The sequence below is a fragment of the Nansenia antarctica genome (assembly GCF_963989245.1).
Source record: "Nansenia antarctica genome assembly, chromosome: 17".
NCBI lineage: Eukaryota > Metazoa > Chordata > Actinopteri > Argentiniformes > Microstomatidae > Nansenia > Nansenia antarctica.
In genome coordinates this window covers 16,824,554-16,838,812 of record NC_137687.1, presented here as the reverse complement: position 1 = coordinate 16,838,812, position 14,259 = coordinate 16,824,554, and the positions used below count along the sequence as shown (strand labels likewise).

The 14,259-nt window shown below is 45.9% G+C and overlaps 1 protein-coding gene across 2 annotated transcripts in view; it reads right to left on the bottom strand.

Annotated features, from left to right (window-relative positions):
* trip12 (thyroid hormone receptor interactor 12) overlaps positions 1-14,259 on the bottom strand; it is a 63,430-nt gene that overhangs the window by 15,501 nt on the left and 33,670 nt on the right. Inside the window, exons 16-25 of one of the 2 annotated variants that reach the window (XM_080547580.1) lie at positions 10,677-10,842; positions 9,995-10,112; positions 9,644-9,800; positions 9,130-9,292; positions 7,903-8,131; positions 6,801-6,919; positions 5,067-5,271; positions 4,380-4,480; positions 2,746-2,920; positions 1,687-1,828 (exon numbers count right to left, since the gene is read on the bottom strand). In XM_080547580.1, the coding sequence (XP_080403706.1) occupies positions 1,687-1,828; positions 2,746-2,920; positions 4,380-4,480; positions 5,067-5,271; positions 6,801-6,919; positions 7,903-8,131; positions 9,130-9,292; positions 9,644-9,800; positions 9,995-10,112; positions 10,677-10,842 (1,575 nt within the window). The remainder of the gene's footprint in view (positions 1-1,686; positions 1,829-2,745; positions 2,921-4,379; positions 4,481-5,066; positions 5,272-6,800; positions 6,920-7,902; positions 8,132-9,129; positions 9,293-9,643; positions 9,801-9,994; positions 10,113-10,676; positions 10,843-14,259) is intronic. The other variant, XM_080547581.1, reaches the window with a different exon arrangement.

The following is a 14,259-nucleotide window of genomic DNA, read 5'->3' as shown; positions in this document are numbered from 1 at the left end:
ACTAGGAAAGGCCAAGGATTTCCGTATACCCACTTAAAAATGTGAGGATACGTAACAGCGTTTTGTGACTTTCATTCATAAAATTCACCCTGTCCGTGTTACGAAGCACTTGAATTTTGGACTATTGGGACTGACTATAGCGTCATATACCATCAACGGGGGGAGATGCGACATGAAATATGCCAAAATGCAGCACTATCATGCACAGATCAGCCTTATAACATGTAATGTTAGATATATAACGTTAGACAGGGAGCGCAGATTTATTTTTATGCCGTTCCGAAATGAACGATATGAGGCTGGGAGGGAAAGAAATCACAGTATACCCACTAGAAAAAACTAGACTACCCCACTGGACATGAGTACTGGCACACCAGGGCTCCAGACTAACATTTTCCCACTTTTTCATTTGGAGGCACCAGCACATGAGTTGGTCGCAAACAAAATGTTGTCACGCAATAGAAAAAAATATTATATTATTATGTTCATTATTAATTATCATCTTAGAAATGAACTTTTGAGCCATTGCATTCAGAGACAACTCTGTGCTGTGTCCCCTTCTCATTATCATGGTTTTACCATTTCACAAACCCATACAGAAACACATCACATGCTACCAGACCTTTCTTTGATGATCAAAACAAACACATTGTTTAATCATGACACCGTTGCATGAGGGAGAAGGCATTCCCAGCAGGGTTGCCAGATGGGATTGACAATTTCCAGCCTAACCAGTCTAAAAACAGCCAAATCCACCAAAAACCAGCCCATCTGGCAACCCTGATTCCCAGGCAGCATGCATAACACTGAGAGTACAGGCCAAAACAAGTCATATGAACATGTTACTACTGTAGAGTTTAGAAGTGGGGCTGTTGGTGTACCATGACTGACAGCACTAGTGAGTTATTTCAGGTTGTTCACCTTGGCAAAACCACCAGGGGGCATCGTTGAGCAAAATGCTTACAAGGAGTTATAGTTTGTTTATAACAGGGTTCCTACAAGTTTCAACAAGTCAAATTTAAGACCTTTTCAGACCTTTTTTTAGACCTCTTTGAATAGAATTTTTGACCTATTCACGACACCATATGATAGCTTTTTGTCATCCTCGAGGTGATGAAATTAGGGATTTTGCCATACAGACAAAAAAGGAAGGGAATTTGCATTTCTTTGGTTCCAGCTTGATCCATTTCCGCGTAAATAGATGTGGTCGGACTGATTTCCTTGCAGGATCTCATTTTTAAGATCTGGCACCTAATTTTTAGACCCAATAGCTGAAATTCTGGACCTTTTTAGGCCTTTTAGATTGGATTGTTGGATTTTAGACTTTACGGCTTTTTAAGACCAGCGTGGGAACCCTGTTATAAACATGAGGCCATCTGAGGGATTATGTGCAGACTTGCTTATGAGTTGTTGCTTCAAGATGGAGAAATGGACAATGATTGTCTGGTCAGAGAAATTCAAAATTATGTCCTTGGATAAACCTTCATTTAGAACGAATCATGTCTTCTTGGACACTTCCTAAAATTGTGTCAGACATGGAATGTGTGTGTCCACGAAATTGCATATTATGAACATACAGCGATATAATGTTTCATCATTCATCATAATGTTGCATCACACTCTCATACCGTCACTCACACGCCTACTATGAACAGTGAGTTTAATGACAGTTTAATGGTCACGTACCTGCAGGCAGAGTTGCTCCGTGGCTGTGCAGAGTCTCTGCAGTACATTCAGTGCCGGGTTTGTGACGTCCACATTCTCAGAGTTGAAGTAGCGCTCCACAAACTTGCTGGCCTGTTCTTTGATCCAAGCTTTTATCTTATCCCTGGGGGGGAAAGACCAGTTTAAATCATCATGAACCAGTACCATTATATCATTATTCGGTTAAGTCAAGTCTGACGTCACACATTAGCAATTTCCGGGTCCAAAAACTTCCCCGCACCAGAGTACCAGTGTACTAAAGCGGTAGAATGACAGTTCGATCGTTTTTTAGACTCAGATCTATTCATACAACAAGGGACACAGTACTTTCCCGTTTTTCCCACATTGTCAGTGTCTTTGAGCCTCGGAAAAGGGCTATACAAATATAATGAATTATTATTATTACTGCGGCATTTCGAAGAGAGCGCCTCAGCCAACGTTGGACCCGGAAACACGTCACGACTTAACAACCGAATAGTCACAACTTGGGTGAATGTGATTCTAGATTGTACTTATTATTTTGGGATAACCGGGCAGCTACAAAGTAGTTCCAGTATTATTAATGAAATTGAACCGAGGCTTCTACTGACCGGGTGACTAGAAAAAGACATAGCCAACTCACAACCACACAACCACACAAACATAACATGGATACATTGTATACCAAGACCCAACATGGGGAGCATGGGGCATGTGGTCAAAGCTAGGTAGCTTGTTAGTGACTGGTTCCATTAATCACATCTGGTTAGCTAGCAGCTAGGTAGCTTGTTAGGGGACTGGTTAGCTAGCAGCTAGGTAGCTTGTTAGGGGGTTGTTTAGCTAGCAGCTAGGTAGCTTGTTAGGGGGGGTTTCATTAAAAGTGTTGATCGGCACCAGACAAGATTGACATCATTTGTACAGCTCATGCAGCTGGTTTGCTAGCTAGCTAGATAACTAACAAGATAGACGTGTTACCTCATCTCTTTTTGTCCACAGTGACCAGTCAAAGAAAACCTCCCCTTTGGTTGGCATTGTATTTGATAATATTAAACATTATCCTACCTGTTGTTGGAGACAGAGTCCTTGGGCGGGGCCCGTGCCAGGCCGCTCACCCCTGCCGTGCGGGAGGGTTCAGAGTTTGCACTGTTAGTCTGCGCCCCCAGCTTGCCCCAGGTCTTGGGGTTCAGACTGGCCAGGAAGGATGATTTGGGGGACTGGGTGGTGGTAGGACTCTTGGCTGTGGAACAAGAGAATATTAAGATTATTTTATTTTTTGTTTTGTGTGAAAACCCCTCACTTGATAGACCATTGCTGGTAAGATGAGAGCTTTAAGCATCATTAGCGTGCAGAGACAGCAGTGTGAGGAGGACAGTGAGGAGGACAGAGACAGCAGAGTGTGAGGAGGACAGTGAGGACAGAGAGGAGGACAGAGACAGCAGAGTGTGAGGACAGAGAGGAGGACAGAGACAGCAGAGTGTGAGGAGGACAGAGAGGAGGACAGAGACAGCAGAGTGTGAGGAGGACAGAAACAGCAGAGTGTGAGGAGGACAGAGAGGAGGACAGAGAGGACAGAGAGGAGGACAGAGAGGACAGAGAGGAGGACAGAGACAGCAGTGTGTGAGGACAGAGAGGAGGACAGAGAGGACAGAGAGGAGGACAGAGACAGCAGTGTGTGAGGACAGAGAGGAGGACAGAGACAGCAGAGTGTGAGGAGGACAGAGACAGCAGAGTGTGAGGAGGACAGAGAGGAGGACAGAGACAGCAGAGTGTGAGGAGGACAGAGAGGAGGACAGAGACAGCAGAGTGTGAGGAGGACAGAGAGGAGGACAGAGACAGCAGTGTGTGAGGAGGACAGAGAGGAGGACAGAGACAGCAGAGTGTGAGGAGGACAGAGACAGCAGAGTGTGAGGAGGACAGAGAGGAGGACAGAGAGGAGGACAGAGACAGCAGAGTGTGAGGAGGACAGAGACAGCAGAGTGTGAGGAGGACAGAGAGGAGGACAGAGAGGAGGACAGAGAGGAGGACAGAGACAGCAGAGTGAGAGGAGGACAGAGACAGCAGAGTGTGAGGAGGACAGAGAGGAGGACAGAGACAGCAGAGCGTGAGGAGGACAGAGAGGAGGACAGAGAGGAGGACAGAGAGGAGGACAGAAACAGCAGAGTGTGAGGAGGACAGAGAGGAGGACAGAGAGGAGGACAGAGACAGCAGAGTGTGAGGAGGACAGTGAGGAGGACAGAGACAGCAGAGTGTGAGGAGGACAGAGAGGAGGACAGAGAGGAGGACAGAGACAGCAGAGTGTGAGGAGGACAGTGAGGAGGACAGAGACAGCAGAGTGTGAGAAGGACAGAGAGGAGGACAGAGACAGCAGAGTGTGAGGAGGACAGAGAGGAGGACAGAGACAGCAGAGTGTGAGGAGGACAGAGACAGCAGAGTGTGAGGAGGACAGAGAGGAGGACAGAGAGGAGGACAGAGAGGAGGACAGAGACAGCAGAGTGTGAGGAGGACAGAGACAGCAGAGTGTGAGGAGGACAGAGAGGAGGACAGAGACAGCAGAGTGTGAGGAGGACAGAGACAGCAGAGTGTGAGGAGGACAGAGAGGAGGACAGAGAGGAGGACAGAGACAGCAGAGTGTGAGGAGGACAGAGAAAGCAGAGTGTGAGGAGGACAGAGAGGAGGACAGAGAGGAGGACAGTTACCCTGATTGTCTACTTTGTCGTCGTCCCGGGGGGGAGAGTACTTGGGCCGTCGGGGGCCTCGCTTAGGCAGCCGTTTCCTCTTCAACACGTCACTTAACCGCCTGGGGGAGGGGGAGAGATTAACATGCTGTCCTATGGGGGGAAGCGTGTGTCCATAATAGACCTATCGCTAAGCCACACCCCAAAGTAGAAATTGTCCAATCATATCACAGCAAAAGTCACTACAGGCAGAAAACTCGGACAAGCAACTCGCTAATATCTGATGGTGAAAAGCTTCTAGACTAAATATTCTTGTCATCTTTAAAAAAAAAAAAAAAATATGTCTATTACTTGCTGTGGTAAATCAGAAATTTGAACTCCCGCCATTGTAAGTCATTGAATGTCATTGTCACGAACGGTCAGTCAGTCCGTGAAGAATCTGAGCGAGCGTTGTTTGTTTGTCCGAGTTTTAAAAGGGGGCGTGGCTTAGCGATAGGTCTATTGTGTTTAGTGTGTGTGTGTGTGTGCCCATAACTGTGTCTAGTGTGTGTGGTGTCTCACCCCTGGTGAGGAGGGTCCAGAGAGTCACCCATGCTGAGTGTGTGTGTGTGTGTGTGTGTGTGTGTGGTGTCTCACCCCTGGGGACTCAGGTCCAGTGAGTCATCCATGCTGTGTGTGTGTGTGTGTGTGTGTGTGGTCTCTCCTCACCCCTGGGGACTCAGGTCCAGAGAGTCGTCCATGCTGTGCTGGAAGCTGGGCGAGCCCAGGTCTGGCGTGGCGTTGGGGGCGGAGGTGGTGGAGGCGGTGCTGATGGTGGTGGTGCAGAGGCTGGCCGTGCCGCTGGTGCACGCCTTGGGAGGGCTGGTCAGGAACGCCTCCGACTCCGCCAGGTTCTTCACCTGGTGCATCACACCTGGAGGAGGAGACGGAAGCAGCACGTGCAGCTCCGTGGTCAGACAGAACGGTTCATTGTGGACTGACTTATATTCAGGGTTCCCACACCTTCTGAAACGTCACATTCAAGCACCTTTCAAGGACTTTCAAGACTCAATTCCCTCAAATTCAAGGACCCAACATGGCATAGTTTGAGACAGAACTAGTTGACGAGCTAAGTAAAACATTTTTGAATATATATCTTTTTTTTAGAGAGAGAGAGAGCGAAGGGAATTCAAACACTTTCAATGACCCATGTCTATTTTCAAAAACTTTTAAGACCTTGATTTCTTTTTCTCAAATTCACAAACTTTCAAGGATTTCAAGGACCCGTGGGAGCCATATATAGCCTTATTCCAAAGCGCTTTACAACGGCCTCTCATTCACCCATTCACACACACATTCACACACACTTTCACACACCAATGGCGGCAAGCTGCCATGCAAGGCGCCGGCCGGCCCGCTCACTGGGAGGAATTTGGGGTTCAGTGTCTTGCCCAAGGACACTTCGACATGTAAGCCAGCCGGGACTCGAACCGCCGATCTGCCAACCTTGCGATCATTAGACGGCAGCTCTCCCTCCTGAGACACAGCCGCCCCCCACAGAAAGCTTGGTTCATCCAAGTGCACCACGATGTTCCATCTCCTCACTGCCAGGGGTCTGGCTTAAATATATATCGCTAGCCTCATAGCTTAATTGCCTACGTCATATTTTGGCCAAATTGAGATATCCGCCTAACTCTACTCTCCTAACACTGCTGATTCACTGTGCATATACCATCAGAATGCTTGTTACATTCCAAAATCACTATCTGCCCAAGTCATCTCTTTGACATCGAGGCATTTTTGACACTACATACAAAGATGGCTCGGCTGACCAGAAGTGAAGCATGACTTAGGCAATTATGCTACGAGGCTAACACTGCTTTATGCTATGAAGCCAACGATATGCAACAGTCAGGGTTCCTACAAGTTTCAACAAGTCAAATTTAAGACCTTTTTAGACCTCTGAATATAATTTTAGACCTATTCGCGACACCGTATGATAGCTTTTTGTCATCCTCGAGGTGATGAAATTAGGGATTTCACTGCCATACAGACAAAAAAGGAAGCGAATTGGCATTTTTTGGGTTCCAGCTTGATTAATTTACGCGTTTATAGATGTGGTCGGACTGATTTGCTTGCAGGAGATTTTAAAGACCTAGCACCTCATTTTTAGACCGAATAACTGAAATGTGAGACCTTTTTAGGCCTTATGAATCGGATTGCTGGATTTTAGACTTCAAGGCTTTTTAAGACCAGTGCGGGAACCCTGAACATTAAACTGTGGTGGAGGGGGAGGCATCAGAACCAGTGCAGCAGGCCCATCTCATCCAACAGCAGTTCTTCTCAATCCTGGGAGCTATAAGTGTGAGATGTTTTTAGCTGAGTGTACTTGTTTTAAATCATTCTAGGTCAGCCCACTGTGGAAGCAGAGACGCAGGCAGGCAGGCAGGGCGGATCTGTTACCTTCTCTTCTGAAATAGACGCTGAAGACATCTGGAAGCTTCTGCATTAGAATCTCAGCCATCTGCAGAGAGCCCACCACAATCTTCAGGTCCTGACTGGACAGCATGGAGGCGATGTGACTGCAGGAGGACAAAACACCGTCATGTCAAGAAACCCACACCGTTGGTGTAGCGACTAGATAGAGTCCAGTAGTAAAAAGTCGCTGAGAGACGCGAGCAGGGTCTGGGTTGATGTTATGACACGCCCAAAACAATTCACTTGAGAAAAAAAGGTACATTTAAAGCATTTATTGAAATGGAACAATCAAACTAGTGAACGTACAAAATGTATCTATATAAAATAAGAAAATAATCAACAATATATAACGAAGATGCGGTCAACAAAAAATACAACGACCCCGTCTCCCCTCTCTCTCCACTCCCACCATACAGGTGAACAGGTGTTTTAGTTAACCTCGGGCTAGCCCCGCCCATAATCATGTGACTTCCGGAAGGAAGAACAGAACGTCATCAAAACAATAAACAAACAACCAAATAAACTCACAAATCATATTCATGGCTCCTACAATTGGGATATTAATATTTTAATATTCACTCATATTTGTACTGTATATTTGGTCTTGAGTTTTGTTGTATTGTCGTCTACTTGTTGTATGTACTGTAGCCTGTTCAGCATGGTAGAATACCAAATCATGTTCCTAGTGCACTGCACATGGCAAATAAAGTTGAATTGAATTGTCCCCAGGGGGAAATTCATTTTCACACCACTGTACAGTATACATATATACATACAACACTGTATAACACAGACAGTACTACACATGACAGATACACAGGTACACACACTTGCACGGTCTGTTATTTAAGGCAACAATGGCTGCGGGGATCAGGCTTTTGCCAAAGCGAGCCCTTTCACACCTCAGAGTTCAGTACCTACGCCCGGATGGCAGTGGGGCGAGGTACAGGTTGAGTGGGTGGGTGATGTCCTGTTCTATTGTGGTTGCGATGCGTGAGACGGCCCTGTTGTTTAGTGCAATTGCTACAAGTCACCTGTGTAGAAACCAAACTGCTACAAGTCGCCTGTGGTAAAACCCTCAGCTCACCTGGATACGGCGTGGTTCCGCAGCACGTCCTTCAGCAGTTCTGCGTCAGCGAAGTAGATGATCCTGAGGATGGCGCGAAGGCACTTGTGTCTGACGGCCGGGCCGGCGGAGGAGCTGTACACCTCATACAGGACCCCGAACAGCGTCTTGATGAAGCACTTGGCCAGCTCAGGGTCCTCCTTCATCAGCTGGGCTCGCGCGTCCTCCCGCCGCACCTCCTGGTGACCCCCTGGGGGACAAACACAAAACACTCCACTCAGAAACAGCCCAACACTCCCCTCAGAAACAACACAAAACACTCCACTCAACAGGGTTCCCACACCTACTGAAACATCACTTTCAAGCACTTTTCAAGGACTTCCAAGACTCAATTCCCTCAAATTCAAGGACCCAACACGGCATAGTTTGAGACAGAACTAGTTGACGAGCTAAGTAAAACATTTTTGAATATATATATTATTATTATTATTTTTAGAGAGAGAGAGAGACTGTCACCTGTATTGGGGTTTCACCTGTCTCACCTGTATTGTGTCTCTGTCTCACCTGTATTGTGTCTGTCTCACCTGTATTGTGACTAGTGTTGTTCCGATACCGATACTAGTATCGGCATGGCCACCGATACGCACAAAAATGCTGGTATCGGTATCGGCGAGTACTAACAAAAAACAAATTCCGTTTTTTTTTTTTTTTTAAGTACTAAAGTTATTTTGTTTGTAAATGTTCACTTGCTGTTGCACTACTACTACGACTGTTTTATATCTTAAATGGATATTGCACTGATTGGCATCTGTGAGAGCCACATTTCAGGTTTTATAAGGGGTTGATTTTCTTGTCACCATACCAGGTAGACAATAAAAAAAAGTTCTATAGTATTCACTCTGTTGGTATTTTTTCCTGTTTTACAAAGGTTTTGAGCAGTGCCAGACTAAGTGTTAGCAATAATTTTACATCGAGGTGAGTATGCGGCTCAAAAAACATGTTTTTTTGTTTTGTTTTTTCAAACGCCGTGGTATCGGATCGGTACTCGGTATCGGCAAGTACTGCACGGTCAGGTATCGGTATCGGTATCAAAAAATGGTATCGGAACAACACTAATTGTGACTCTCACCTGTATCGTGACTGTCTCACCTGTGTTGGGGTTGGCTAGGTACACACCTGTCTCACCAGTGTTGGGGTTGGCTAGGTACACACCTGTCTCACCAGTGTTGGGGTTGGCTAGGTACACACCTGTCTCACCTGTGTTGGGGTTGGCCAGGGGGTTGGGTTTCCTCTGGATGCCCCGGGCCGTCCCGGTGTCTTCGTTGATCTGCTGCATAGAGTTGAAGTCGATGGTGTAGACCCGCCCCAGCGTGGACAGGCTGATCTCATCCTCTCCGTTCTGGTGGGCCGTCTGGAGAGAGAGAGAGAGAGAATCATCACGCACCCCCGTGACGTCAGTGTCAGTGAGATAAGCGAGGCAAACATTCACATCACAGCACTCTGACAGTTAGTCTGGAAGCTAATGTTCATCATAGTATATGCAGGGTTCCCACACCTTCTGAAACATCACATTCAGGCACCTTTCAAGACTCATTCAATCAAAGTAAAACATTTTTGAATATATATATATTAAAAAAATATTTAGAGAGTGAGAGAGTGGGGAATTCAAGCATTTTCAATGACCCATGTCTATTTTCAAACACTTTTAAGATTTATTTTTCTCAAATTCACAAACTTTCAAGGAGAAAGGACGTATCTGCACCTCGATGATGCGGCTGTCGATGCGGTTGTAGGGGTGCCACAGCCCCCGGTCATCCCTCCACTGCCAGATGGCTCCTTCTGTAGTCTGGGCGCTGCCCTTCTTCAGCATCACGTCCACCGCAAAGATGCCCTCTCTGGGCAGGCAGGGCATCAGCTCACTGCAGGACACACAGACAGAGACAGGCTTGTTGTTGTTGTCAGGGTTGACAATCAAGTTGTCAATGAATACCGTAAGATGGACAGATTTAGCAGTACTGTAGTATGGTCACACCGGCAAGAGGCCTACTGAGATTGAGCAGAAATGGCTGTTAGAGCGGGGGGGGGGGTAGGAGAGGATGGAGTGGAGCGTTACCAGATGAGGGAGGTGAGTTCGTAGAGCTCCTGGGGGCTCCGGGGCACCAGGTCTATCTGCTCCTGACAGCTGCCGTTGGACGCCCCGCACAGGAGGAAGCGCAGCGTCTCTGCAATGTCTGAAAAACCACAAGTGTAACAAACCTGTTTCTAGTTCTCTTGTTCTTTCTAGAGGCTTTATAATCCATGGGTGAGATACACACAATCCTGCAAACTGTAGACCGTGATAGGTATTTAGGAGGTTGTTACATGCACTATTCAGGGTTCCCACACCTTCTGAAACATCAAATTCAAGCACCTTTCAAGGACTTTCAAGACTAAATTCCCTCAAATTCAAGGACCCAACACGGCATAGTTTGAGACAGAGCTAGTTGACGAGCTAAGTAAAACATTTTTGAACATATATATTTAATTTTTTTAGAGAGAGAGAGGGGAATTCAAACACTTTCAATGACCCATGTCTATTTTCAAAAACTTTTAAAACCTTGATTTCTTTTTTCTCAAATTCACAGACTTTCAAGGATTTCAAGGACCCGCGGGAACCCTGACGATTACCCGATTACTTACAATTTTCGAATAAATCCCTGTACCTGCATCTTATGCCACCCAACAGATAAAAATGCCCACAAAATGTAGTTTTAGTGTGCGAGGATGGGGGGGGGAGGGGGGGGACAGACACTCACTCTGGTTCATGAGCTGCACGGCCAGGCAGGGGCAGTTGGAGCACATGAGGGAGAACATGCGGACCACCATGATGAACATCCCAGAGCTGAGGACAGGGGGCGTCACCACCAGCAGCTGCTGGATGTTGGTCCTCAGGTCCCGGGAGGCCACCTGCTGCAGCAGGTTCTGGTGGTTCAACAGGTAAAAAACATCCATGACTTACTAGAACATTCTGGTGGTTCAACAGGTTAAACATCCGTGAGTTACTAGAACATTCTGGTGGTTCAATTTTCAACAGCAGTGGGAGAATGAGTTTTTAATTTTGTTGTTTGTCAAAGGAAAGTGTGTGTTTCATATGCGGCGCTGCCATTGCTGTCGGGAAAAAGAGGCAACGTAGCGCAAAGCGCCACTATAGCAACCACACTACACACACACTACACAAAAGATGTTAGCTTGATTTCCCAGCAGAAAATGCATTGTGTAATAGATTCTATTAAGAAATAAAAATAAAAACAATTATTTTGCCCTAGAAGCCATGAACTCTATAAGAGGCTGTCAAATGTTGTTGAAGTCCTCAGGTTTACCTTTGATGTCATAACAGATGTTAACTAATGGTATTTTACTTGTAATTTCCTTTGACCAAAAATATAGTGTCTGGTTGTTTGATTTCCAGTTTATTTACAAATACTTTGAAGCTATAGAGTCCTCCTCTATACTTCATTATTCTCTTGGAATCATTTATTTTATCTAATGTTATACTGTTTATGTTGGACTTTCACCATGTTCACCATGTCCCAACACAGAGTTTTGATGTTTGGTCTTGTAATCTGTCTCTAGAGAAGAAAACATAATATACTGTAATACAATAAATACAGTTGAATCACTGAAAAAAAGAAAAGAAAATGCATTGCGTGCTCAGTAGGGGACCAAGCTCAAGACGCAGTTACAGAAATAGCAGTCTTCATTCACCAAACCAGTGGTTAAAAACACAGCTGCAACAGAGGCCTTGTTTTAAAGCTGTACATTTTTGGCCAAGAACAAAAGGTTTTTAGCGACAGTAGCGTTGTCAAAAAATGCCATGACTCATCTGCTGAGACATTGTTCAAAGACACGGAGCTGGAAATAATAACATTGCAAAACATCATGGCGCTCAAACAGCATCTCTGCCTCTGGTTTCTTGGAGCCTGGTTGATAATGGAAAACACACCAACATCTGCATAGCTGCACAGAACACGGCTTCTCTGACACAAACTTCCCTGACGAACACCTGGCTAAGACATGAACTTCCCTGACGAACACCTGGCTAAGACATGAACTTCACTGATGGACACCTGGCTAAGACATGAACACCTGGCTAAGACATGAACTTCACTGATGAACACCTGGCTAAGACATGAACTTCACTGATGAACACCTGGCTAAGACATGAACTTCACTGATGGACACCTGGCTAAGACATGAACACCTGGCTAAGACATGAACTTCCCTGACGAACACCTGGCTAAGACATGAACTTCACTGATGGACACCTGGCTAAAACATGAACACCTGGCTAAGACATGAACTTCACTGATGAACACCTGGCTAAGACATGAACTGATGACCACCTGGCTAAGATGAACTGATGACCACCTGGCTAAGATGAACTGATGACCACCTGGCTAAGATGAACTGATGAACACCTGGCTAAGATGAACTGATGACCACCTGGCTAAGACATGAACTGATGACCACCTGGCTAAGATGAACTGATGAACACCTGGCTAAGACATGAACTGATGACCACCTGGCTAAGATGAACTGATGACCACCTGGCTAAGATGAACTGACGACCACCTGGCTAAGACATGAACTGATGACCACCTGGCTAAGATGAACTGATGACCACCTGGCTAAGATGAACTGATGAACACCTGGCTAAGATGAACTGATGACCACCTGGCTAAGACATGAACTGATGACCACCTGGCTAAGATGAACTGATGACCACCTGGCTAAGACATGAACTGATGACCACCTGGCTAAGATGAACTGATGAACACCTGGCTAAGACATGAACTGATGACCACCTGGCTAAGATGAACTGATGACCACCTGGCTAAGATGAACTGATGATCACCTGGCTAAGACATGAACTGATGACCACCTGGCTAAGACGAACTGATGAACACCTGGCTAAGACATGAACTGATGACCACCTGGCTAAGATGAACTGATGACCACCTGGCTAAGATGAACTGATGAACACCTGGCTAAGATGAACTGATGAACACCTGGCTAAGATGAACTGATGAACACCTGGCTAAGACACGAACTGGTGAATACCTGGCTAAGACACAAACTGGTGAACACCTGGCTAAGATGAACTGATGACCACCTGGCTAAAATGAACTGAGGAACACCTGGCTAAGACATGAACTGGTGAACACCTGGCTAGGATGAACTGATGACCACCTGGCTAAGATGAACTGATGAACACCTGGCTAAGACATGAACTGGTGAACACCTGGCTAAGATGAACTGATGAACACCTGGCTAAGACATGAACTGATGAACACCTGTCTAAGACATGAACTGATGAACACCTGTCTAAGATGAACTGATGAACACCTGGCTAAGATGAACACCTGGCTAAGACATGAACTGCTGACCACCTGGCTAAGACATGAACTGATGAACACCTGGCTAAGATGAACTGATGAACACCTGGCTAAGACATGAACTTCACTGATGGACACCTGGCTAAGATGAACTGGTGAACACCTAGCTAAGATGAACTGATGAACACCTGGCTAAGATGAACTGATGAACACCTGGCTAAGATGAACTGATGAACACCTGGCTAAGATGAACTGATGAACACCTGGCTAAGACATGAACTGGTGAACACCTGGCTAAGACATGAACTGGTGAACACCTGTCTAAGATGAACTGAGGAACACCTGTCTAAGATGAACTGAGGAACACCTGGCTAAGATGAACTGATGAACACCTGGCTAAGACATGAACTGGTGAACACCTGGCTAAGACATGAACTGGTGAACACCTGGCTAAGACATGAACTGGTGAACACCTGGCTAAGACATGAACTGGTGAACACCTGGCTAAGATGAACTGAGGAACACCTGTCTAAGATGAACTGAGGAACACCTGGCTAAGATGAACTGAGGAACACCTGGCTAAGACATGAACTGATGGACACCTGGCTAGGTGGATCAGAGTAAACCTGCTTGGATACATTCCAACTACAGCCCTGACCATAACACCTGAATAATGACTTCGAAAACAGTTAACTGTGACGGTTATCCACGCTGTCTGGAATTGTACCTAGCTGCCTGAAGTTTAAGTTATTTCAAACTACAGAGCTCTGGTGGACAGCAGGCGGTGTCAACCCTCTCACTAGCCAGGAAAAACATGTACATTTATTTCATGTTATCATCAGAATTTCACTACAGATGAATAGCTAATTTGGTACCCCAAATGTTTATTATTATTATTATTATTGTTTATTAGCAAGGATCCCCATTAGCTGACGCCAAGACGACAGCTAGCCTTCCTTCCGTTAACATTACAAGATAACAAAATGTCAACAAAATTAAAACA